This window comes from Pollachius pollachius, assembly GCF_949987615.1.
Source record: "Pollachius pollachius genome assembly, chromosome: 4".
Taxonomy (NCBI): Eukaryota; Metazoa; Chordata; class Actinopteri; order Gadiformes; family Gadidae; genus Pollachius; species Pollachius pollachius.
This window is the reverse complement of record NC_136937.1, coordinates 20,660,500-20,684,572: the sequence shown is the minus strand read 5'-3', so window position 1 is coordinate 20,684,572 and position 24,073 is coordinate 20,660,500. Positions and strand designations below refer to the sequence as shown.

The following is a 24,073-nucleotide window of genomic DNA, read 5'->3' as shown; positions in this document are numbered from 1 at the left end:
ATGTGCAACAGTGTTCAGTGTGTAATGAGTATGCACACGTGCAACAGAAGGAGACTATGATGTCACACCCGCTCCCCACACGTCCCTGGCAGCTGGTGAGCATGGACCTTTTCAGCTACGCAAGGCAGGATTTCCTGTTCATGGTGGATCATTATTCTGACTTCTGGGAGATTGATCTACTTCCAGACCTGTCAGCTGGTACGGCCATCAGAAGGTGCAAGGCGCAGTTTGCAAGGTACCGCATCCCTGACCGGGTCATTTCAGACTGTGGAGGTCAGTTTGACTGTGGAGAGTTTCGGGCGTTTGCGAGGGAGTGGGGCTTCAAACATGTCATGTCCTCCCCGAGACACCCAAAGGCTAATGGCAAGGCAGAGTCAGCAGTGAAGATTGCGAAGAGCCTATGCAGAAAAGCAGACCGTGCCGACGAGGACCCCTGGAAGGCTTTTCTGCACTGGAGGAACACGCCCACTGAGGGCATGCATTGCAGCCCAGCACAGCGACTGATGTCACGGAGGCTGAGAACTCTTCTCCCTGTGGCCGACCAGCTGCTAGAGCCTCAGGTCACCACTGGGGTTATAGACAAGCTGAGAGTGAAGCGTCAGGCAGCGAAGCTGACTTACGACAGATCTGCGAGGGATCTGCCGGAGCTGAACGTCGGCCAGCCCATCAGGATGAAACCACTCCCGGGTGACAGGACGGGCCGATGGAGGAGAGGTGTATGCTTGCCGCAGGTGGGACCGCGGTCCTATCTCGTCAACGTGGAGGGAACCGCGTATCGTCGCAACAGGATCGATCTCCGACCAGCAGAGGTTTCCCCTCCACAGCCAGCAGCTCACGAAGAACGGCCACCTGAGCAGCCTGTGGACGCGGGTGCAGCTGACGGGGGCCATGCAGGCGGGGGCAATGCAGAGGAAGTCGTCAGCAGCCCTGCGACGTCTCCAAGGTTAACAGCCCCGAGGTCACCGCCATCTCCCTCACGGGCTGTGTCCACATCATGCGGTGCGTTACAGGGCCGGGCCTTCTCCTGGAGCGGGAGGCATATTAAGCCTCCGGACAGACTTGACCTTTAGGTCATACACTGAGCTGTGACTGACACGCGCTCGCACACGCACACACGCAGGCACACACATGCGGGACAGTGGATTATTGTTGCAAAAAATAATCCACTCGAATGTTCTTGGACTTACTGTCTCGTCTTGATACACTTTCTATTGCACTATGTTGATATGTGGATATGAGCACTAATGTTCTAAAGACTGATACTATCCATGTTATTGTTTGGTATTGTGTTATACTAAAGGAAGGGAGATGTTGTAGGGTAGCCGACATCTCCCTCTAGTGGGCTTTGTGTGTGCGTGGACTCGGGCAGTCGTCACGCGTCAGTCCTGTTTTACGCTAACTCGTTCAATACATGTTACTATGAGACACAGCCCGACTCCGTGTATTCTTCTATGCACCTTCACCTGCAACAGCATCTGCCTATGACAACTCTCCTGCGGGGATTAGCAGCAGCATACCGTCTCGATCTCTGAATCCATTTCCCTGTAATTCCGTACACAAGGGACGCCCTTGAGCAGATACATAAATGTACGATTGCTGCGCAAATTATTCATGCTATCGTGTATGTATTATGTTGGCCAACACTCTTACACTGATCACTGTTCAACAACCAAAGAAAACAATTCTAATCTAGGATGCAATATCTCCGTCAACTATAAAAAAGGATGGGTTTATTGTAACACATACACCCTTTCAAAATGTATAACCTTGTCTACTCTTCATGAAAATCTACCTCGGACATGGCTCCACGCATTCGCCAGCGTCTTAGAAAACAAATGCACATTGGTAGCGTAGAAGTGGATGGGGAAGGGTCGTCAACGAGTTGTTACGGCAGTGTTGTAAAATATCTCCTCCGAAGCTGTAGGGGGAGCTCAATGCGAGCGCAAACCAAAAAAACAGCGAAGAGGTGGCCAAAGTTGCATAGTTCCCCTTTAAGCCCCCTGGAAAATAGAACGTGCAGACCCATAGATAGTGGGACGCGTGTCCTTCGACGCCTCTGTGGAATAAGTCTATTAACATCGGGTTCAATTTAGTGACAGCACTTAACACAAATCAAACTTTACTTTTTTATTTGAGCATTTTACAGTGAACAAATGATGCGCTATTCCCCACCATAATTCCTTTCACGTACTGTTACTCTTCTGATTAGTGCTTAGTTAAAACAATAAAGATTCTCTAATCAACCAATTACCCCTCATCCACACCAAGAACAATTCTTTAACATTAAGCAGTGTTCACATATGACAACCAAAACATAATGGTACATGGTTGTATGCAAGTATCAGACACAACCCAAGACACGTAATAGGACAAATGAAAAGGTTCTGCATAACGTCAAATGCAGTGTAAACAGAATCTGGGACCAGGCTGGGAAGCATAAAAAAAAAGAAAAAAAAGGCCCATTAACACTTGGGAGTCGATTCAGCACTTGAAGATGAGTTTGTGATCTTGGAATGATCCTACCTGACCATTTGTGATGTCAAAAAGGGCTAAATATGAAACTGGACTGTAGGATCACTTCAGTTCTCATACATTCTTATAAAGGAAATGATAACAAAACATTGACTTTCTCACCCATTGTTACAATACGAGTGGAAGTTCAAGTGACCTTTCGTGCAATATGGGATTTTTTTTCATGATAAAACTGAAAGCATGGATTGTAGAAATTAGCACACCCTGCGAAACATAAATTAGGGTTTCAAAGTGTTTCTTCTGCACAGATATCATATGTTGAATTTAGTGACCGCAAAGTGAAGGTATGAGCTGCTTCAATGAATGCACCTCCAAGAGCCACTGGATCACAACAAAGACCCTGGATGTCAATTCAAGTCAAGCAAACCCATTCAAGAAACCTCATACAAACCTGTACAATTTCAGACTATTTTGTAGTTGATGCAGTTCAACCATGAAGGAGTGCCAATGAAGATCAGGACCAGCTGTAAACATGAATCTCCCAATAGCAAGTCAATGAACTAGCAGGGGGCATGGAGTTGGCTCTCGTCTATTCAACAGTACAGTACGACATCACATTTCTCCTTTGAGCCTTTTAAAAACCAAACCCAGAGGCCACATCTCTTGAAGATGAAGTGTAAAGCCTTTATTTGGCGGCTGGTTCAACAAAGAACACATTAAATGAACTTCCCCCAAGCCCTCCCTCCCCAACTAAAACATCCACCCACAATATTTATGATTAGGAATAGGACCAAATAGTTAACTTATGAAACTGAAAATCCATAATATGGCCCCTTTTGCAAAAAGAACAAACCATACATAAACACCCAGCCCACTTCTTCAAATATCCTTCAGTCCATAATGGCATTACACACGCATACGTACACCTACTCAATACTGGTAGTGTTATATTCAATCAGTGGAGTCCATCTGTGGCATGTGGTGGCAGCTGGTTTTAGAGAAGCATGACAGCCATATTGGATGTGGTCAGGAGGATTGATCTGGGGTTGGATGGTGGCCATGTGAAAGAGACCTGTCCGTAACCAGCACTTGTAGCCTTCTGAGCCTGCTCCTCAGAGTTTCTTTGGAAATCTGTAGTCGACTGTGGTCCAAGGAGGCACACACACACCCACACACACACAAACACACACACACACACACAGACACACACACACACACACACACACACTTAATTCTTCTCCATTTCCTTTCCAGTCGCAAGCAGACACCAACATTGTCCTCGTCCTAAGTCTCCCGTCAGCAGATATTTATCCGTTTTGCACTTTGTGTCCCCAACCCATCCACCCCCACTCGCCTGCTGTCGGCTTCTCCACAATGTCTTAACACCGCCCCCCCCCCTGCGTCTCCAGTGCAGAGGAGGGAGGGGAGGGGCATCACCGCTCCGGCTCCGACTCCAGCGCCAGCGCACGCTTGCGCTCGCGGCACTGCTTCTTGTGGGCCGGCCAGTCTCGCTGCTGGCACTGGGAGCCGCAGTACCGCGCCACCTGGCAGCGGCCACAGATGTTGAACTCCCGCAGCTGTGGGGACACAACACACAGGGTGATCAGAGAGGGACAGGTGGGAGGAATTCACATGCTTAGACGTTGCTATTGCTAATACATATCTATCAATCCCATGATGTGTGATCCTAGGTGAACATTGAGGATATCCAATACTCAGGGTTCTAATGGAGATCTAGGGCCCTATGTTTTTCGCGATGCGGAAATCAGACGGAATCACGGTATCTGGTAATAAAAGTGGGATCGACTGTAAAACGTGGAATATCGCAGAATTTGCTATATCTTTCATAATTTGGCAGAAATTTATAAAGAAAAAATATCAAAAGTTGGCCTGATTATTTTAGTAACCTTAATAATTTTATAATTGTGCAATTACATGTACAATTACATGACAAGTAGGCATAAATACATGATGCAGTTTTCGATCGCGGTGTTTTGAGAGGGGGGTCGTCAACTCACAACTACTTTGAGAAACATGTCAAAGATGCCATCTGAGATGGCCAAGTCCTCAAAACAAACGTTACAAACGTTGCACGAAAATGAGAGCTGCCTCCAAAAAAACTCACTGGCCCGAGTGTTTGAACAGACAACTACTGAAGAGCATTCTGAACAGTCAATTCTGAGCTGTCCGCATAAATATTATTCCAAAACTGCGAGCTATTATCGTGAAATTTCACGATGCTGTCGGCAACTGTCTGCCTCATTCTCGTTCATTATCGTCCCAATTATTGCAATGTTGTGTGCATCAATAAAAATGTACCGTTATATATCTTTATTGACGTTTTATTCACTAAAGTATCTCTGATGATAAAATTAGCACAAATCGCAAAAAACTGAATTCTGAAAACTCAGTGTTTCCCATGCATAGACCAATGTGTGGCGCAGCGCCACAGAATCAACACCGAGTGCCACAAATTGATTCTGCAATTATTTATTTATTACGCTATTTTGAAACATAAATATCGTTCTGTTCATTCATCTCCGCATAGCACTCTTTCTCCCTGTCATTCACGTACGCACACGCACACAGAGACAACCACGCATACATGCCAATGGTGCACGGGTACACTACCACTTATTGGATCAACCCGCGTATCACTGATACATGCACACACACTGACAGCGGAGTCGCCCGCTCCTACAAAGGAAAACCCGAAGCAGCGGGATATTTGGCACAGTGAAGACGGTCGGCGACATCTGGAGTTTACCAATGTCTAGTATGATATACTGTGCTCAACATACCTGCACAAAATTATTGTTGACTCAGAAAAGATAATGTTAGCCTTATGAACTCAACCTTATTGATAATGAACATCCCGCTAAGTCAGCATAGACAACGTTGCTAACGCAGCAAACGATGCGATTAATGTGAAATGCGGTTATAGTTTAGATAGATTACGGTGTTAGACTGGGTACCCCCAGCCCGTTCTACCGGCGATTTGAATTCGCTCTACAGCAGGGGCTGGAGATCGGGAATATATGGAGGTTTCCTGGTGGGCTGGTCCACTTTGAAATGAGCAAACGCGAAATGCCCCCCTAATAAGTGTATGTCAAGCTACTGCAAATAAAAAGCTTTCCACAGCTCAGTTGATTTAAATTATGTGAAGCTGGTAACAATTTTAGCAGCCCAATCAACACCAAATGTGACAATCCAAAACAAATCCTAAAACAATGGATTTGTTCTTTCTGGAAGAAGCCAGTGGGAGAGAGCAGAAGTACCCTCCTCTCGATGAGTGAGCAGGGCGGGTAGTGACACTCGTAGTAGGTACAGGAGCACTCCTCCTCCTCCACCAGCTCCCCGTTGGCGTTGTAGTAGCGGGTCCGGCTCAGCTCCAGGTACTGCTCCTCGACCGGGTCCGCAGGCACCTGCTGGATGGCCAGCCAGTACAGAGACTGCTCCCTGACACCACAGAACAAGAGGACCGAATCACCCAAGAGACTTTAAAAATATATTTGGCCACAGGTGATACATACGTCACATTATTCATCATTAGGTCAGCGCTTACGCCAAGACCCGTGGGGAGCAGAAACTAATACACTTATCCCAGCATATCGATATTCCAAGAAATAAGAGCTCCATTGAAAAGGGCCATCTCAACTTTACATAAATAAATGATGCAGTCTAGCCGTTTGACCTGGCTATATGACTATTGATGAGTAACATTGAAGACTTTTCTTTATCCTTCTTTTAACCACCGCGTGTAAAGCCAAAACTGGTGTGCTCAAGGCCTGCATATAAAGCATTGAATAAAGTACCCTTAAGGACCTCAGTACATATAGAAGCATACAGAATGAGACCAATCTGAGACATGGCATGTGTAGCCAGTAACAGAAGAGGCCTAGAACACCAGACTGTGAGAGAATACCTTTGCTTGCTGGAGAGCTCCTCTGGCTTAGGGCTCCATCCCGCCGGCACCAGGCGCAGGTTGTCAAGGCGATTGTCCACAGTGACCGAATTGATGTGGACCACTTGGAAACTGGGGGCGATGCCTCCTCTGTGTTTCTCCCTGTGGACACGTCCAATATAGATAAGATCAAACTGATGTTGAGACTGCAACATCATGTTATGGTGGTGGATGTTTATTTTAAACAGAATTGTGCTCCCACAACTATTAGTGTGTGCGGCCCCATCCTTTATTACACGTCAGGTGCTCAGTACCATGAAAACTATTGTGACATATTTCCCCCTCCTGCCTTTCAGTATAAATCGGTGCTCCTCCTTTGGGCTAACGAGTGGTCTAAAAGGGTACCAACAAATTCGAGCTACACACGCCGTCCGTTGATTGGTAGACAGAGTCGTCACTTCCGTGCGACAGGCAGATAATAACAAACAAACACAGTAACCGCATGGTATTTCTGGACAACGGCGAAGGCTTCGTTTATGTAAGAAAATGTCGCACAAAAGTTTGCCGTCCTTCTGGGACGTCCTACATTTATTCTCTTTGTTTAATGTGTTGCTTTCTTCTTTTTCATTGGATTTATTAGCAGGCTTCACTGTGTCAGGCTGCTATGAGGTCACAATGCTTACGTAGCTGCCGTAACTGAGCTGCGCCTAACCGCACCTGCCAGTGGAAACGTGCCATATGTGCCTTGTTTCCTGCAGTATGGTTTCAAAATACACTTCTAGAATAATCTGTATGATATGGATTGTGCTAACACGATCACGTATAACCCAATTAGTCACAAGATAGCACAAGATAACAATGCAACTATTCATTAAGGGTCGGCTTAGCTCAGGAGGTAGACCAGTTGCCTTGTAGCCGAAAGGTTGTTAGTTCAATTCCCAGCTCCTCCTGAGCTGAGTGTTGACGTGTCCCTGAGCAAGACACTTAACCCTAACTGGTCCTGATGAGCTGGCTGCCTTGCATGGTTGAATATGCCGTCGGTGTGTCAATGTGTGTATTAACAGATGTAAGTCGCTTTGGATAAACGTCTGCTAAATGCCCTAATTGTAATTGTAATTCATTAGGCAATGTAAACAGCAAGGAACAAAAACTGCAAAAAACAACCCAAAAAAGGCTTTTTTTTGCCTAAACTTTCTAATTAATTCATCACATAGGGCTGGGAGATTAATTGAATTTCGATTACGATTTTGGCTTCCCTCGATCATTAAAACAAGATAATCGTAACAAAATGATTATTTTGCCCGCCGTGTCTTGTCTGGTAAATCGAGCGAACCCTTTTTTCCTCCACGTGCATTCCGCTGCGCCCCGCCCCCGCCTGAAAACTTGCGCTTGCAAAACATTTAGAAGAAGACGGTGAAGATGGCATAAATGCAGCCTTTGGTCGGGAAGAAAGGTAAAACAAATTCTGTGGTGTCGAAACACTTCGGTTTTGAGCAGTCTGACTCTGAACAAATGAAGATATTGTGCAAGATATGTCACGCGACCGTGTCTGCTCCTCAAGCGAATACGACCTCTATCTGGATCTATTTGGATCTATCTGGATCTATTTAACCACTTAAAAGTCCGCACACAGTAATACATGACCAAGCAATGAAGGGAAAAATGAAAAGGTCCTCGACTCCTGCTACCGCAACACAGTCCTCAATTAAGGAGACGCTCTACAATGCCACCCCATATCCACCCAGCTCCCGCAGGCCTAATAACGGAAATAACGGATGCAATCGCATACATGATTGCCAAAGACATGTGCCCTATCAACACCATTAGCGACCCGGGGTTCAATAAACTGATAAATACATTGGACAAGCAGTATGTTTTACCATCACGTCACCATTTCAGCAGAATTTATGACAAATGTCGCGGAAAAGTTGCAAGAGAAGTGTCAACAGCATTATATTTTACCACCACAACGGACCTATGGTCGAGTCGCACCATGGCGCCATATAAAAGCCCCACGCTACATTACATTGACGCTAATTTCACCATGAAGACGAATTGTCTCCAAACTGCATTTTTTCCCGAAGACCACACAGGGCTAAATATAGCCGAGGGCCTGAGGCAAGCGATGGCTGCATGGGACTCGACCGAGGAAAGACAAGTCTGTATCACAACAGACAATGCCTCAAACATAAAGCTGGCAGCTGAACTAAATGGCTGGATGAGGCTGCAGTGCTTTGGGCAGAGACTCCACTTGGCCATAGGTGAGTAGTAGGTTTACTTCTCCTGATTTTGCGATGCAATTTGTTAAATAACAAATAATGCAGAATATATCATGTGAATTACTCTATTATCTATCGATCCATCACACACACGATAATGTATTTAATTCCTAATAATAATTCCTATTTCCCAGCCTATTGATACACTGATGGAAGATTATGATGCTGATAATGATACATTTTTATATTTATTGTAATTTTAGAGAATGCAATGAAGGACAACAGGATTGGCCGTGCGATGGGGGTCTGCAAAAAAGTGGTCAGCTCCTTCTCCTACAGTTGGAAGAAAAAGAGGGAGCTGGCATTTTTACATATTATTTAATTCATTTTATTAATATATTTTTCTCTTATTTATTTGCATTTTCCTTGTTTTTCAGTTCAAACTTATGGTGTAAAAATAAATACCAGTGTTAAAAGTTCAATAAATGCTTGTTCACAATAAAAAAATAATAATAATAATCGTCTTTAATAATCGTGATTACGATATCGATCAAAATAATCGGGATTATCATTTTTACCATAATTGAGCAGCCCTATCAAATAGTGATGTTTCTGTGTCTATCAGTTATTTTCACAGCTGTTTAATCCAAAACAAAATGCTTGTCGTGCACAAGGCTCTCATATTGGGATTGGATATTCTAAATAAACATGCCAGAGGCCAGATGAAAAATGATTACATGCGTTTGTTTATGGCGATTGATCTCATTAAAACATGCACCTGGCTGAATAGAGGACACACACACGCACACATTTATCTTTCTACATTATGGGAGATGGCCCCAGTCTTTAGTCAAGTTCTGTGTCTAGCTGTTTAGAGTAGGTTTTAGTATCCATTAGGGATGAAACAGTTCACAGAATTCACGGTTCGCACCACTGTTTTAGGTTCTGTACTATTCAAGAGCATGCAAAGAAATGCACAATTGAAGATGGCGGAAACCATGATAACAAAAAACTGGAGTATATTACTGTGGGAGCCCGTTTTAAGTGTATAGAGCTTTTTGATATAGGAGGGGGGGCCTGAATAGTTTGTTCAGTTTGTTCTTGAGGAAAAAGTAGTAGGGTCGAAAAAATAAATAATTGTACAATTTATTTAAAGGTCCCATGGCATGCTACTTTATGGATGCCTTTATAGGTGATAGTGGGCCCCTAATACAGTACTTGAAAACGTTCAAGAAATTCAGCCTTGATGCAGAATTACAGCCACTACGAGCCAGTCCCACAATGAGCTTTCCAAAAACGTGCCATTTTTTAGAGGCGGGTCAAGGTGGAGGGTGGGGGTGTGGCCCTGAGCAGCTTGCGGCCACAGTACCATGCGCTCTTGTTTACAGTGGATGGCGAGGCGCACACAGCTTTTGGCCGTGTTGTGTAAATATTCTAGAACACTCCGGGTTAATTTTAAAAGATTCAAAGGCTTCTGGTTTGAGAGTAAGTTGGAGTAGATGCAAGTGAGATCTCCAGTAAATTACATTTTTACAACATTCCACCATCCAACTTTAACGGCTGCAGTTTTTTCGTATTCGTCTTATATCTTTAGAGAAGTTCAGCCGTCCCTAAATGGCTTCAAAAAGGTAATAACTCAAACAAAAAGGAGGATACTAAAGTCAGCTTGGAGGCTATAACCACGCTACTCGAGCAGCACTGAGAGACACTTACTGCCGAGTTTAGTCATTTGGTCAGCTCGACTCAAAGTCTGACCAAATGAAACTGACAGTGGATGACCATGATCAACGCGTCTAGTCGCTGGAGCCTTCTGTGGAGGATCTGACTCAGCTTGTCGGTGACCTTGAGAAAATGTCCACCCATCTGCAGGGTGACAACACGAAGCTAATAGCTAAAGTGGTCGACTTGGAGGGCCGAATCTGGTGACAAAACATACGTGTTTATACGGTTTGCCTGAATCCACTGAAACGGGAGCCCAACTGTTTATTTTCCGTGTTTGGTGTGGGAGGTTTTTGGGACCGAGACATTGCCATCTCCCCCAGTAGTCGACAGATCTCATGGCTCCCATAATGCTAAACCGGCATCCGGCCAGAGACCGCGGCCAGTCATTCTCCGCCTGCCTCGGTACCAGACGAAGGGTCTTCTCATCAGAGAGGCACGACGGAGAGGGCAGCTTGAGTTTTGCGGCAAGCCGATTCGGATTGTGGAGGATTAGAGACCTGCTAGTTCAGAGCCAGCAAGTAGAGTACTGGGACGTCATGGCAGAGCTTTTGAGACGGGGACTGAAACCTCCGCTGCTATACCCAGTGCAACTCTGTCTACTGCTGTCCGGTGGAGCCAGAAAGTGGATAAACCCAAACCCCAATAAAGACTGTTTTAGGGTTCCTATTCCACTGGATGAGAGGTAACGCTCAGTATGTTTACATAATGCACAGCTTAAAGCGGACATATCATACCACCAGGTGTGAGTGTGATTAGCCATTACAAGCAGGTTTGAAAATGTGCAGCATTGTGACATCACAGGTAGGCGTGTCCACCTAGATGTGTGCTGGATGGATCTGTCAACCAGCCTACCCAGTGGACTGTAGCAAACGTTGCTCATCTATCCGTCACACATCTAGGTGGACACGCCCACCTGTGATGTCTCAATTGTGCACATTTTGAAAACTGCTTGTAATGGCTAATAACACTCACACCTGTTGGCATGATATGTCCCCTTTAAATCTGATTAAAGCCATAGTTTGACTATACTCAATTGGACCACTGCAATTGTCCGATTATACATAGCATTGGGAACATCGATTCATTGGCCGAAGCATGTCATACCCTGGTACGACAGGTGGCGCTGTACCCATTTCAACTAGGGGTAATAGAGCCACCGGCTGACCTCTTTATGTCACCTGCAACAACAAACTCATGCAGCATTTGAGAAAGAAGTTTTCAGTAGACAGCTGTCAGTTTTGGTGAGATGTACTTATACTTATGAATGCGTGCAAATATAAGCACGGCTATGCCCTGGCATATGGAACGAATCTAGTGGTAGAATAGCGATATTACAAGCAAAAAGCAAAGCATTTAAAAGTGTCAGACAAATTGGTGTCAAACTATATACATATAAAAGACAGCTATGAAAAAGGTTTTAAATGTAGTGCAATGGCTTATCTTGCGTTATTGGAAGACTTGGCAAACTGTTCTCCGCAGGGAGTGCGTTTTCAAAGATCGCGCAGATCTGCTTGGCGAGTTGCAGACGACTCAGGTCTGTGGGCTGTGAGTCCCGACCCAACTGAATTAACTGCATCAGTCACTTTTTCCCATGCAGCAAGCTTTCTTTTATTTGTAATGCCTCCTGGACCAAGTTAGCCAAAAGTAACTTTTGGTTTAATTCAACCTCTTTTATGAGCGTTTCCGTTTTTGTGTTGAAAAGTTAATTTTCTTCGCTCTCTTTGCCATAATAGTGGTGAGGGGAAAAACACATTCACATGGTTAATAAAGGGATGCTTTGTGACCTCATCCTCCTCTTCAAACTGCTTATCCGGGTGCGTATTTCTGGGTTACCATATATGGTTAATTTGAGGTGTTTCTGAATGCAAATGGTCTGAGCATGAACGTGCATGGTACTTAACAGGTGGGATTTATCAAGATTCATTACTTACTAATGTGCGTACGATTGCCTTACGCACGTTTGATAAATACAGATTTATTTTACCTAAGCACATCCAAATTTTCAATATTAAGAGAATTTAGATCCTTTTCTACGCACGGTTGATAAATGAGGCCCCAGGTATTTGTATGATGACCAAACTAATTATACTGGCCTGACCTGTAATGTATGGAGTTGGCGCAAGGAGTGCATGAAGGGTTCTTTTATGAATGAATAGATGTTTAGTTTTCTTCTCTTAAAATAACTTACTTTAAAGAATTAAGATTGAGCTGAATAATTTCAAATGCTTTTTGTAACTTTAAAAATCGTCTCAGCAGGTGACAATAGATGAGCATATACAGTGGGGCAAAAAAGTATTTAGTCAACCACCAATTGTGCAAGTTCTCCCACTTAAAAAGATGAGAGAGGCCTGTAATTTTCATCATAGGTAAACCTCAGCTATGAGAGACATCAAAAAAAAATATCCAGAAAATCAAATTGTCTGATTTTTCAAGAATTTATTTGCAAATTATGGTGGAAAATAAGTATTTGGTCACCTACAAACCAGCAACATTTCTGGCTGTCACAGACCTGTAACTTCTTCTTTAAGAGGCTCCTCTGTCCTCCACTTGTAACCTGTATTAATGGCACCTGTTTGAACTCCTTATCAGTATAAAAGACACCTGTCCACAACCTCAAACAGTCACACTCCAAACTCCACTATGGCCAAGACCAAAGAGCTGTCAAAGGACACCAGAAACACAATTGTAGACCTGCACCAGGCCAGGAAGTCTGAATCTGCAATAGGTAAGCAGCTTGGTGTGAAGAAATCAACTGTGGGAGCAATTATTAGGAAATGGAATACATACAAGACCACTGATAATCTCCCTCGATCTGGGGCTCCACGCAAGATCTCACCCTGTGGGGTCAAAATGATCACAAGAACGGTGAACAAAAATCCCAGAACCACACGGGGGGACCTATTGAATGACCTCCAGAGAGCTGGGACCAAAGTAACAAAGGCTACCATCACTAACACACTACGCCGCCAGGGACTCAAATCCTGCAGTGCCAGACGTGTCCCCCTGCTAAAGCCAGTGCATGTCCGGGCCCATTTGAAGTTTGCTAGAGAGCATTTGGATGATCCAGAACAGGATTGGGAGAATGTCATATGGTCAGATGAAACCAAAATAGAACTTTTTGGTAAAAACTCAACTCGTCGTGTTTGGAGGAGAAAGAATGCTGAGTTGCATCCAAAGAACACCATACCTACAGTGAAGCATGGGGGTGGAAACATCATGCTTTGGGGCTGTTTTTCTGCCAAGGGACCAGGACGTCTGATCAGTGTGACGGAAAGAATGAATGGGGCCATGTATCGTGAGATTTTGAGTGAAAACCTCCTTCCATCAGCAAGGGCACTGAAGATGAAACGTGGCTGGGTCTTTCAGCATGACAATGACCCCAAACACACCGCCCGGGCAACGAAGGAGTGGCTTCGTAAGAAGCATTTCAAGGTCCTGGAGTGGCCTAGCCATTCTCCAGATCTCAACCCCATAGAAAATCTTTAGAGGGAGTTGAAAGTCCGTGTTGCCCAGCGAAGGCCCAAAAACATCACTGCTCTAGAGGAGATCTGCATGGAGGAATGGGCCAAAATACCAGTAGCAGTGTGTGAAAACCTTTTAAAGACTTACAGAAAACGTTTGACCTCTGTCATTGCCAACAAAGGTCATGTAACAAAGTATTGAGATGACCTTTTGTTATTGTCCAAATACTTATTTTCCACCATAATTTGCAAATAAATTCTTTAAAAATCAGACAATGTGATTTTCTAGATTTTTTTTTTTTCATTTTGTCCCTCATAGCTGAGGTATACCTATGATGAAAATTACAGGCCTCTCTCATCTTTTTAAGTGGGAGAACTTGCACAATTGGTGGCTGACTAAATACTTTTTTGCCCCACTGTAGGTGTATATTTATCATCGCAGCGTCAGAAAGTGTTCAGCGCCACACGCTTCACACACTCGTGCATACACCCCGATGACCGACTCCATCGAATGGCACGGCACCTTGACACTCGATTGCCCCACCGGCGCCAGGGGGAAACCACACATTGCTACCTGGTCAGTGGGAAACACTGTATACCCCTAATGTAGATGATGTGTTTTTTTTCGAGAGGTTATTTTCATTACTTCCAGACCTGAACACATACTCTGTAATACTTGGTGATTTCAATTGTTGGTTGGACCCTTTTTTAGGACAGATCCTCTACAAACTCCAGTACAGTTAGTTAATCAGCTTATTTTATTTAAGCCTTTTTCTCAAATTACGGTGTATGTGATGTGTGGTGCTCTTTACACCCACAAGATAATGAATTCTAAAGGTTCTTTTATGTCCATCATACATATCCTGGAATTGACTATTTCTTTCTTGATAATCAACTTGTAATCCTGGTTAATTCCTGTGACTTTTAGAGTATTGTCATTTCTGACCATGCCCCTATTTCTCTGGCGTTGTCCCTTCCAGAACTCCCTCAAAAGAGCAAGCAGTGGTGATTAAACTAAACTTTGCTCTCAGATGATACATTTTTGGGGTTTATCAAAGGTGAGATAAAAAAAACAACTTTCTACTAATATATCCCCTGAAACATCTGGCTTGATATTGTGGGATGCCCTTAAGGCTTACCTTAGAGGCAGATCATATCTTGCACTACAAAAATTAAGTTGCAAGATAGCTAACACTTCCGAATCTCAACCGGATCCTAAGGTAATGCTTGACCTTTTGAGCAGTCTCAATATTCCCAAACTTGTATTTTAAGGAAAGAATGGAAGAACCTATATCACAGGCAGAAATGGCTTCAGCCAATGCATTCAGGCAAATGTCCGGGCCCTGACGGCTTCCCTGCAGTTTAAAAATACAAAAATCTGCACTTCATTCCTCAAAGTGGTGTTCCGTTTTATCTGAATCCTACAGACAAGGCTCTCGCCCTCCATCCTTTGCCGAAGCCTATATCACTCATATTGTCAAAAAAGGTGAAGATTCAACCGAATGGGCTTCCTACAGATCCATCTCCCTCCTTAACACAGATGCTAAAATCTTAACTAAGGTTCTAATGCTGAGAATAAAGACTGCCCTCCCTACCGTTTTATCTGAAGACCAAACTGGCTTTGTTAAGAGCAGACATTTTTTTATTGATTGTTAGATATAATTTACTCTGCTTCTGAGGACGTACCCGAGTGTGTCTTGTCAATTGATGCAGAAAAAGCATTTAAATGCGTTGAGTGGGTCTATCTATGGGCGGCTCTTGACCAATTTGTTTTTGGAACAAACTTTATTTCATGCATCAGGTTAGTATACTCTCATCCCTTAGCCTCAGTTCGGACAAATACCCAGATGTCCAAGCAATTTGACTTGCAACGTGGAATAGTAATGCGCGATATAAACGATATACGATATAAACGATAAAAAAATGTCCTACGATAGAGATTTTAATTCCAGCGCTCTATCGCGATAATGCATGTTGATGACGAAAAATACAATGTTTAATTTTTGGTTTGGTGCAATTCCTTTTCACATTGCAATTTTCGCAACAGTGCCAGAATTCGTCAACAAACCTGCATGTGTGCAAAGAACGTTAACCCATTTGTACCGGCTGCTGTGCTGCGCAACATTGTATCTAGTAGATACAATGTTGCTCCGCGCAGCCGGTACAAATGGGTTAATGGTAAACACGCATTGATGCGCAATCCGGTCTTAAAGGTAAACACGCACAGATGCGTGATCCGGTCTGAATGGGTTAAATCATTGGACAAAAAGGTCTGGGGCATTGTAAAGCGTTAAAGAAAAAGGGGGGGGGGGGGGGGGGAGCACCGGTGAAAGTAAACAATCATGGATATCCAGCATCAGGCCCGCCGCTCCCTATACGCAGAGTACGCAGAGTGCGTAGGGCACCAAGTACCTGGGGGGGGCACCAAAAATTATGGTTTGTAAAAAAAATAAAAATAATTATTACATTATTGAATTAAAAAAATATATAAATTAGTTATGAGGAGGCCCACCGTTGTTTTTTCTTAATTGCATAACCTATCACTCGATTTCGGCAATTATATGTTTTTACCTAATATATAAAAAGAGGCTCCCCCACCCCCGCCCCCGCTCACGTAGGGCACCGAAACGGCCAGCAGCGGCCCTGTCCAGCGTGATATACATTGATCTGCGGACTGGTCCAACTTCGTCTCCCTCATCCTGACTTGGAATGTGTTAAATGCATCGGCATTTTTAAGTTATGTTTTCCAGCATACTTTTTACTTGCTTTTGTCGGACCGTCGGGTGGTGGCTCAACATGGAGCAAAGAGGAGACGGAATGTCTTTTGGATATCGGACCTAAATATCCAAAAGACGTTCCGTCTCCTCTTTGCTCCATGTTGAGCAACGTCTCCGAGACCACCTCTCCGGCTGGGTCAACCTCCTTTTGATGGTTAAAAATATCACATAATTGACAAAAAATCTTAACAATCAATGATCGATCATCAATTAATCATGCCCATCCCTAATTGTCAGTACAGTGTCTGTTCCTTATCTAGAAAGACACCCGTTTTTCCTGTTCTCTGCATCTTGGGTGGCATTTAAGAACCAAGGACTTAAACTAAGTGTAGTGCCTTTTAGAATGGTTTGAACTAAATGAAAGAAACCCAATACTAATTTTATTTATCTGCAACATTATGTTGTATGATTACAGTGTTTCACAATAAATGTTCTCGAAATGACATACTATATTTCTCTTTTTTTAAATACATTTAGCAGTTTGGCTTTCCTTAGGGTCTATGTAACCTGTTCTGAAACGGTTATTTTATGATTTTATATCGTGATATATATCGTTATCGCAAGAGGCTGCAATGTATATCGCAATATGGATTTTAGGCCATATCGCCCATCTCTAACGTGGAACCTGCCAGGGTGTTCGGATGAACTCAATCAAAATGACCTACCAACATTTTTGTTCCCGTTTGAGGCCTTGCCGTTTTTTATCCCCATGTCATTCTTTTACCAGCTTGATTCAATTCTTTCCTCCTATATATTGAGAGGTAAGCAACCTTGTCTCAATAAGACACACCTTCAAAAACCGAAAGCTGCTGGGGGCCTGGCTCTACCAAACTTTAGCTTTTACTATTGGGCTGCTAACCTGTGCTGCCTTGCATTTTGGTCTTTCACATTCAGCTGAATTGCCCTGACTGGGTAGCCATGGAAAAACATACAGTTGATAAAATGTCCATACCTGCATTACTTGGAACCCGACTTCCACTCCCCTTGATTAAATCTTTAAAAAATCTGGGGGTTAAACACTCTTTAAGGATATGGGCTCAGTTAAGGAAATATTTTGGGTTGCATAATTTCTCCCTACTGAGCCCTATTGCATCAAACCACCTTTTAAAACCATCAACCCAAGATCCTGTCTTTAAAGAGTGGCATAGGAAGGGTATTGTGCGCTTCAAGGTCTTGTTTATTGGTAAAACTTTAGCATCATTTGAACAACTACAAATTTAGGCTCAGTCTCAATCCTTTGCTCCAACCAAAATCTCAACCCTATGCCTCGCTGCGAGTCATATCCCGAAAGCCATTTTAAGGTAGGGTAAGGGGGAGGGCTAACATCCCCTTGAAGTTAAGATTTTCGATGGGCACCCTTGCAACGCTACAGTTGTGACTTGCTGCCGCAATACCTTGTGAGAAAATGGAAAATCAAGAAAAATCATAGTCAAGATGGTGATTTAACCTGGTTTCATACATTATGTTGTTCTTGTATTATGTTTGAACCAAAATTAAATATGTTGTATCAAAAGATCAATTTGTTTTTACAAAAATAAAGATCAAAACCCTGTTAACCAGTACTAATGACATACTGTAACTGGGTCTTGAAGGTTTGTTGCCCCATTTCGTAGGGGTAGGGTTAAGGGTTTGGGCGAAGACATGTGCTTTTCAAGCTGTCCAGCTATTCAATACCAGAAGACAACCCTTGGATATTTCTCTCTTTAAACCCATCTCAAAAGAGAATTATCTCTGCCTTGTATGGCAGGATGTTGGATCTAAGACACACCCCTATAGACAAAATCAAAGCAGCATTGGAACAGGACCTGGGCTTCTCTTTAGCAGAAGACACATGGAGTTCTATTCTTAAACGTATTAATTCCACCTTATCCAATTCATAGTGGTTTATAGTGCTCATACCTCAAAAGCCAAATTATCCACAATTGACCCTGATATTAGTCCATTGTGCATTAGATGTTTTGATATGTGACATAAGTTGTTTTTTATTTATTATTTTAATATAACACGTCTAATAACAAATTAACATTGCACTTTTTAATACTTAAAACTAAAAAGATTTGGATTTAGAAAAGATTCACCAAATGTCATGGATGGTACATGAAATGATTTGCTGTCCCCGAATGAAAAATATAGTACAAATGTTAGTCTTGAGCCCTGCCGGGACATCGACTACACATCATCCCAGACTGAAGTACTGGGAACTAGTGTTGAAAAAATATTGATTATTCAATAAATATTAATACAGAATTTTTTTAACTGTTTCAATAATCATTCTCTGCAGTATCATTACTCAAATACCAGCTGCGCTTTCTCGTATTTTTTTCTTCACTCGCAGTAAACAGACACACATTGCTACAGTGCTTACATAACCCCGCCTCCTCTCACTCACATGCAGTAGTTCGGCTCTAGTCTCAATGCTCTCTGTGACGTGTTAGCTACAAGTTAGCCAACAAAGCTAGCATGTCTTTTGCAGCGCCTTCGCAACCGGGATTAGAAGAGAAAGAAAGCGGCGGGAGTGCTGTTAAGAAATACTTTGGATTTGATGCAAATTACCATAGTCAAAAGACGCATGTACACCCATATGCAAGAACAAGGTTTTGGGTTTCATAACTGTGCACATGCACAGCAAAAGCAAACTTTTTCACGAAATTGTATGGAAGCTGAGCCTCCACTGATTCCAGTGGTCCTAACCATATCACTATGAGACTAAAACTCGCAAATAACTTAAAGGCTGTGTTGCAGGTTAACCGGAAGTTTTGATTAATGGGTACATAAAGTACTCAAAATATGTATATAATTCATACAATTTCTCCAAAATAGTGTTCAAGTCCAGTTGTCGATTTTGGCAGTAATGAGTGTTTTCTAACGCCATTCGTCGATGACGTCACATTGGGGAGACGTGGTGGAAGGCAGCCTCAGCCTAGTACTAGTACTATGGCGTCTTAGAGGTGGCAAGAACCACAAGTAACATGTATGATGGCCCACAGCCGTATAGTTTCGAACTTGTCAAGACGTGAGAGGGCGAATGAGGAATTGCCGAGAACTGATGGCGGTCAACGCCAATTAAATGCATGGTCAGAGGAGAATGAGTGGAGAGTTGCTATCAATTAGCAACGCAGCAACGAGTGCTGGAGCTAGTCAATGAACAGCAGTGCATACAATAACGACACTTAGTAGTGACAGCGATTATGTTGTTCAGATAAGTACCGGTAAACTTAGTCAGAAGATCTAGAAATAGAACGCAATTTGCTAACTTGCCAGTCCCACCTGTGAAATCTACCCCCAGATAATCCCTAATTAAATCTTTCCCCTGACGTTGTAAACAGATTTCCGATTAGTTATCCCACGTTTTGATGGTAGCCTACTAGCTCCAGTAACAACATCTTTTCCCAGTGTTTATTTCTAAGCTTTATTTTACCCAGTGTGCGAAATACCCGTCAATATTCAGGGGTCCCCATCTCCTGATTGTTGCGCAATACCAATATATATTTTGCAGTAGGCCTACAATATTCCATGGATGCAAGCCAAGACAATCAGTATTTAGCCTACATGACGCTTAACAATTTTGATAATCCGATCTTTGGCTAAAGTTGTTTGGATGCACGTTGATTTATAACAAGGAGAGGCAAAGTTGTGCATTACAATGCAAATACGACGATAATTGGCACCAATCTGGCGCACTTAGAAGAGCAATCAACTGTATAAATGGCAGGTATAGCCTATACGACACGCAATCAGTGCACTTGCAAATGAGTGCCTGCAAGTATGACCGATCGGGGTGTGACATTATTTAAACATCTATCTACCGCAAATACGACCAGACAGATGTACATTGAACACATACACAAAGCACATTCGTCCAACCCGGTGGATGCTGACAAGACAGCCCACAACAAGCCAAACATCACCACGGTGGGTGTGCTCTCTCTTTCGCACGCACGTACACAATCACTCCAACTTATCCAACTCCAAGGCTAGGCTGCTTCACTAAGACCACAATTAACTACAAGTCCTTCATAACCATGCAGTATGCCGAAGCCGGAAAGGACACACGCACAGTCGCACACACTCATCTTATGCAAAACAATCCATTTTATCAACATTCAGTCACTGCAAAGAATTAAAGAATAGCCTCTTACCATAAGTTAGAATGGACCCAAAGTGTGTGATTGATACAGTCTGGTAGCCTTCGCTTAATTCTATTCTAAGTCGCTCACACTAAACCTCGCTGTGGGCGTGCATGAACCATGAACCAACCTCTCAGCGGCTGGCTGTAAACAGTGCCGCGCCTACGAGTGACGTATTAATCGCGCGACTCAACGAATCGATGACCAAATTCGTTTGCTTTTAGTAATCAATTTTTATCAATTCGTTGTTGCAGCCCTAGTGCACAGGACTGGCTGGCTCCGCAAGGCAAATAATAGAACATATTTAATTATCTTTCTATCCATCTATCAATGCATGTGTCTAGTTTTAATGTGATGTATTTTGTGCATGTCCAGTCAGACTTGTTGTCTTCCTTGTTCTGTGTGGTCTTGTAAGCTATACTGTCCTGTGTGAGCCAAAGCACCTAAATGAATTCCCGACGCAGGGCTCCAGAGAGCGACCAAAATATTTAAGGGTGCGACTAATGTTTTTTATAGGTCGCACTGGTGCACCTGACACTGCCAGGGTGAAAAAAAATAATTTCCTTCGCAATCGCATCATCTCTCTGTGTTCTCCTGTAATCAAACTCACTCATGGTAGGATCATATCATGGTCTAAACCAATAAAAGAAAGAGCTCGGTCGGTTCTTTGCCTCTGGTCCTGTTCAATGCTTGTGTTTTTTTTAAAAATTGCCAGCAACCTGAGCGCCAGAGTAACTGAAACGGATAAAGAAAATAAACGCGACAAAAGAGGGGGAAAATTAAGCGAGGTAAAAACATAGAATGTTTTTTCATTCAAAAAAACTAAGCCTACTGTTCCAACCTGCCCGACTACTGAGAGTAGTTATTCAGAGTCTGAATTACCCGCAAAAGCCCTTTTATTTGGAAATGTTTAATTTTGCTTAATTTTCCATTTCAGCTCAGTAAAAAACTTGAAACATTTTTTTTATATATAATTGTGCTTCAAATAAAGATAAGCATTTCTCTACACCTCATGCTGCGTTCCAGGGACACTCTTTAGCCCGTAAGTTACGAGCTGGAACTAGGATTGAATTGGTCTGGTACGAGTTCACGGGTAGTGAGTTGCGGGCTTGTCTGCCGTTCCAGGGCATTTTCACGGGTAGAAGGTTGTGAAAACACGGGTTACGGGTTGCCTGGAACACATCACTTTTCTTGTTCAAAAATCATTCACATTATATGAAAGTTATGGAAAGCGATAAAAAGGTGACCTTATGGCGTTAAAGGCGACGCAATGAAAAATTTGGTGCACCTAAAGTACACCATTGTATAGTATTGTTCCTGAGCTAAACTTGCAGCATAAAAGTAATAATCATAACATGGACAAATGTAAAACGGGATGTACATTTGGGCATACTCGCTTCTAGATTACAATGAGTGAGTATGCTTTTTTTTTTTCTAATGGAAATAATCGATTTCAAAAAATTCTGAATCGAAATTGAATCGAGAATAAATAAATTGCAGTGCATTGATGAATCGATATTTTTACCCAGCCCTACTATTAACAATTATTCGCCAAAGGCGAAGCGAAGAGCGGGCTATTCCCCACTATTCACGGAGCCTGAGGTGAATAATTGTTAATTAAATGTTTTAGTATATACACTACACGTGAACACTCCAAAAATAAACAAGATAATACTTTTTGCCGGGATTTAGTAGTTTTTATTAGCGGACATTTTGTGATGAAAACAATATCGAGTTTGAGATGTTAATCATGGGATATTGCCCAATATCCCGAGATAGCGAACCAATCAAAATGCGCCATTTTAGGAGGTTCACGTGTAGCATATACTAACTATATATAATATCTATGTATTTATCTATGCATCTGTATAATCTGTAACACTCTATTACTAGTCTCTACTCTCAAGGGTCTCAATGCGGCTTTGGTCCGTGTCTCCCCAACGTGACATCATGCAATGCATTCAGGGGGAAATGAGATAGCAAACCGCTAAAATAGTACCTACTTTTCCTATTACATTCTGTTTTGTGAAACCTAACAACATTAAATATAATGGATAACAGTTTAAATCTATATTACCAACAAGCAAATTGCACAAATTCGTTGGAAAATGAACCCTGCAACACGGCCTTTAAGAGAAAACCTCCCCTTTTCTTTTTACAACCAAAGATTATGTCTGACCTTTGTTGTTTTTGATCACTTAAAACACACCATAAACAGATAATCCAGTGTCTGGGCCCATTTTTGCAACTAAAGGTAGGGCCACACCAAACGCGTTACGCGCATACGCTTACGCGCATAACGCGCCTAACCTGCCGCTTGATCATTGTGTGTCACAAAATTAGTTCAACGCTCATTACGCGCCTACGCAGCTAGATGAGCCCGCCCAAAACTTATTTCCCCCTGCTATTTTTCTTTTGCTCCACAAACATGGCTGAGATCACCACCATTGCTGCGCTGTATTTTTTGTGGGAGCCCGAGGAACGTAGGAAACACACTGAAACGATGACTTGGTCGTCCATGTTCTTTCTGCTTCTGTGCGTCCTCCGTCTCTCTGCCAGTGACGACAGGTCAAGCTCAACGCTGATTGGCTATTGCGGCTAAGTGTCATGCATAGGAGGGTAAAAAGTTCAATTGCTTTAGCGCGTGTAATGCATCTACGCGCCTAAACCAATGGTTCCCTATGCAAAAATGCTGATTTTCTACGCCTCTTACGCGCGTAACGCGTAGCTTAAACATGGTGAACAATCAATGACAGAAGGTTTCTGAGGAAATAGGTAAATTCCGTTTAATCAGAACACATGTCATTCAGCGCCATCTAGTGGCCATATGTGTATTTGCGAGTGTTTGGTTTGGTGTCAGTCAATTATAATTGCCCTGAACTTTCATTAGAGGGGACAAGTGTCAGAATTGTACAATGGGTTCTCAAAATATCTACCTGTTTGTGTCTCATAGTGCTACAGGTCTACCAACTGATAATTATGTCAGGTGGAAATGTTATCTTCCAATTACGCTGTGTTACAGCTTTATTCACTCTAACAAAGTAGTATCAACATTGAATATTTCACTTGCACACCAATCTTTCTTTTGACATCAAGATTACATTTATCTAAGCATGTTTTTGCTTAACGTTTTTAAAATACATTTGAACATCTTAATCTGCAAACTGCCAGTTTAGTCTCCTTTTTAGCTCACCTCAACTTTAGTGGGAGCAATGAGTTTGCGTAGCTGTGTTCGAAATCGTTCCCCATCACCGATATAGTGCACTATATAGGGTGCTCGCCATTTTTTAAGTGGTGTTCGAATTCTCTGTGGTAAATTTCATGCAATAAAGTGGACTTATATATAGTGGACTTAAAATACCCCAAATTTGAGTGAACATACGATGTTCCG

General features: G+C 42.8%; 1 protein-coding gene across 2 annotated transcripts in view; it reads right to left on the bottom strand.

Moving 5' to 3' along the window:
* Window positions 1-2,114: 2,114 nt before the first annotated feature.
* zmynd19 (zinc finger, MYND-type containing 19) overlaps window positions 2,115-24,073 on the bottom strand; it is a 35,523-nt gene continuing 13,564 nt past the window's right edge. The window contains exons 4-6 of one of the 2 annotated variants that reach the window (XM_079735286.1): window positions 6,398-6,538; window positions 5,751-5,931; window positions 2,115-4,049 (exon numbers count right to left, since the gene is read on the bottom strand). In XM_079735286.1, coding sequence (XP_079591412.1) covers window positions 3,906-4,049; window positions 5,751-5,931; window positions 6,398-6,538 — 466 coding nt within the window. In that variant the 3' untranslated portion in view covers window positions 2,115-3,905. Of the gene's footprint in view, window positions 5,932-6,397; window positions 6,539-24,073 lie in introns of both variants that reach the window. The other variant, XM_079735285.1, reaches the window with a different exon arrangement.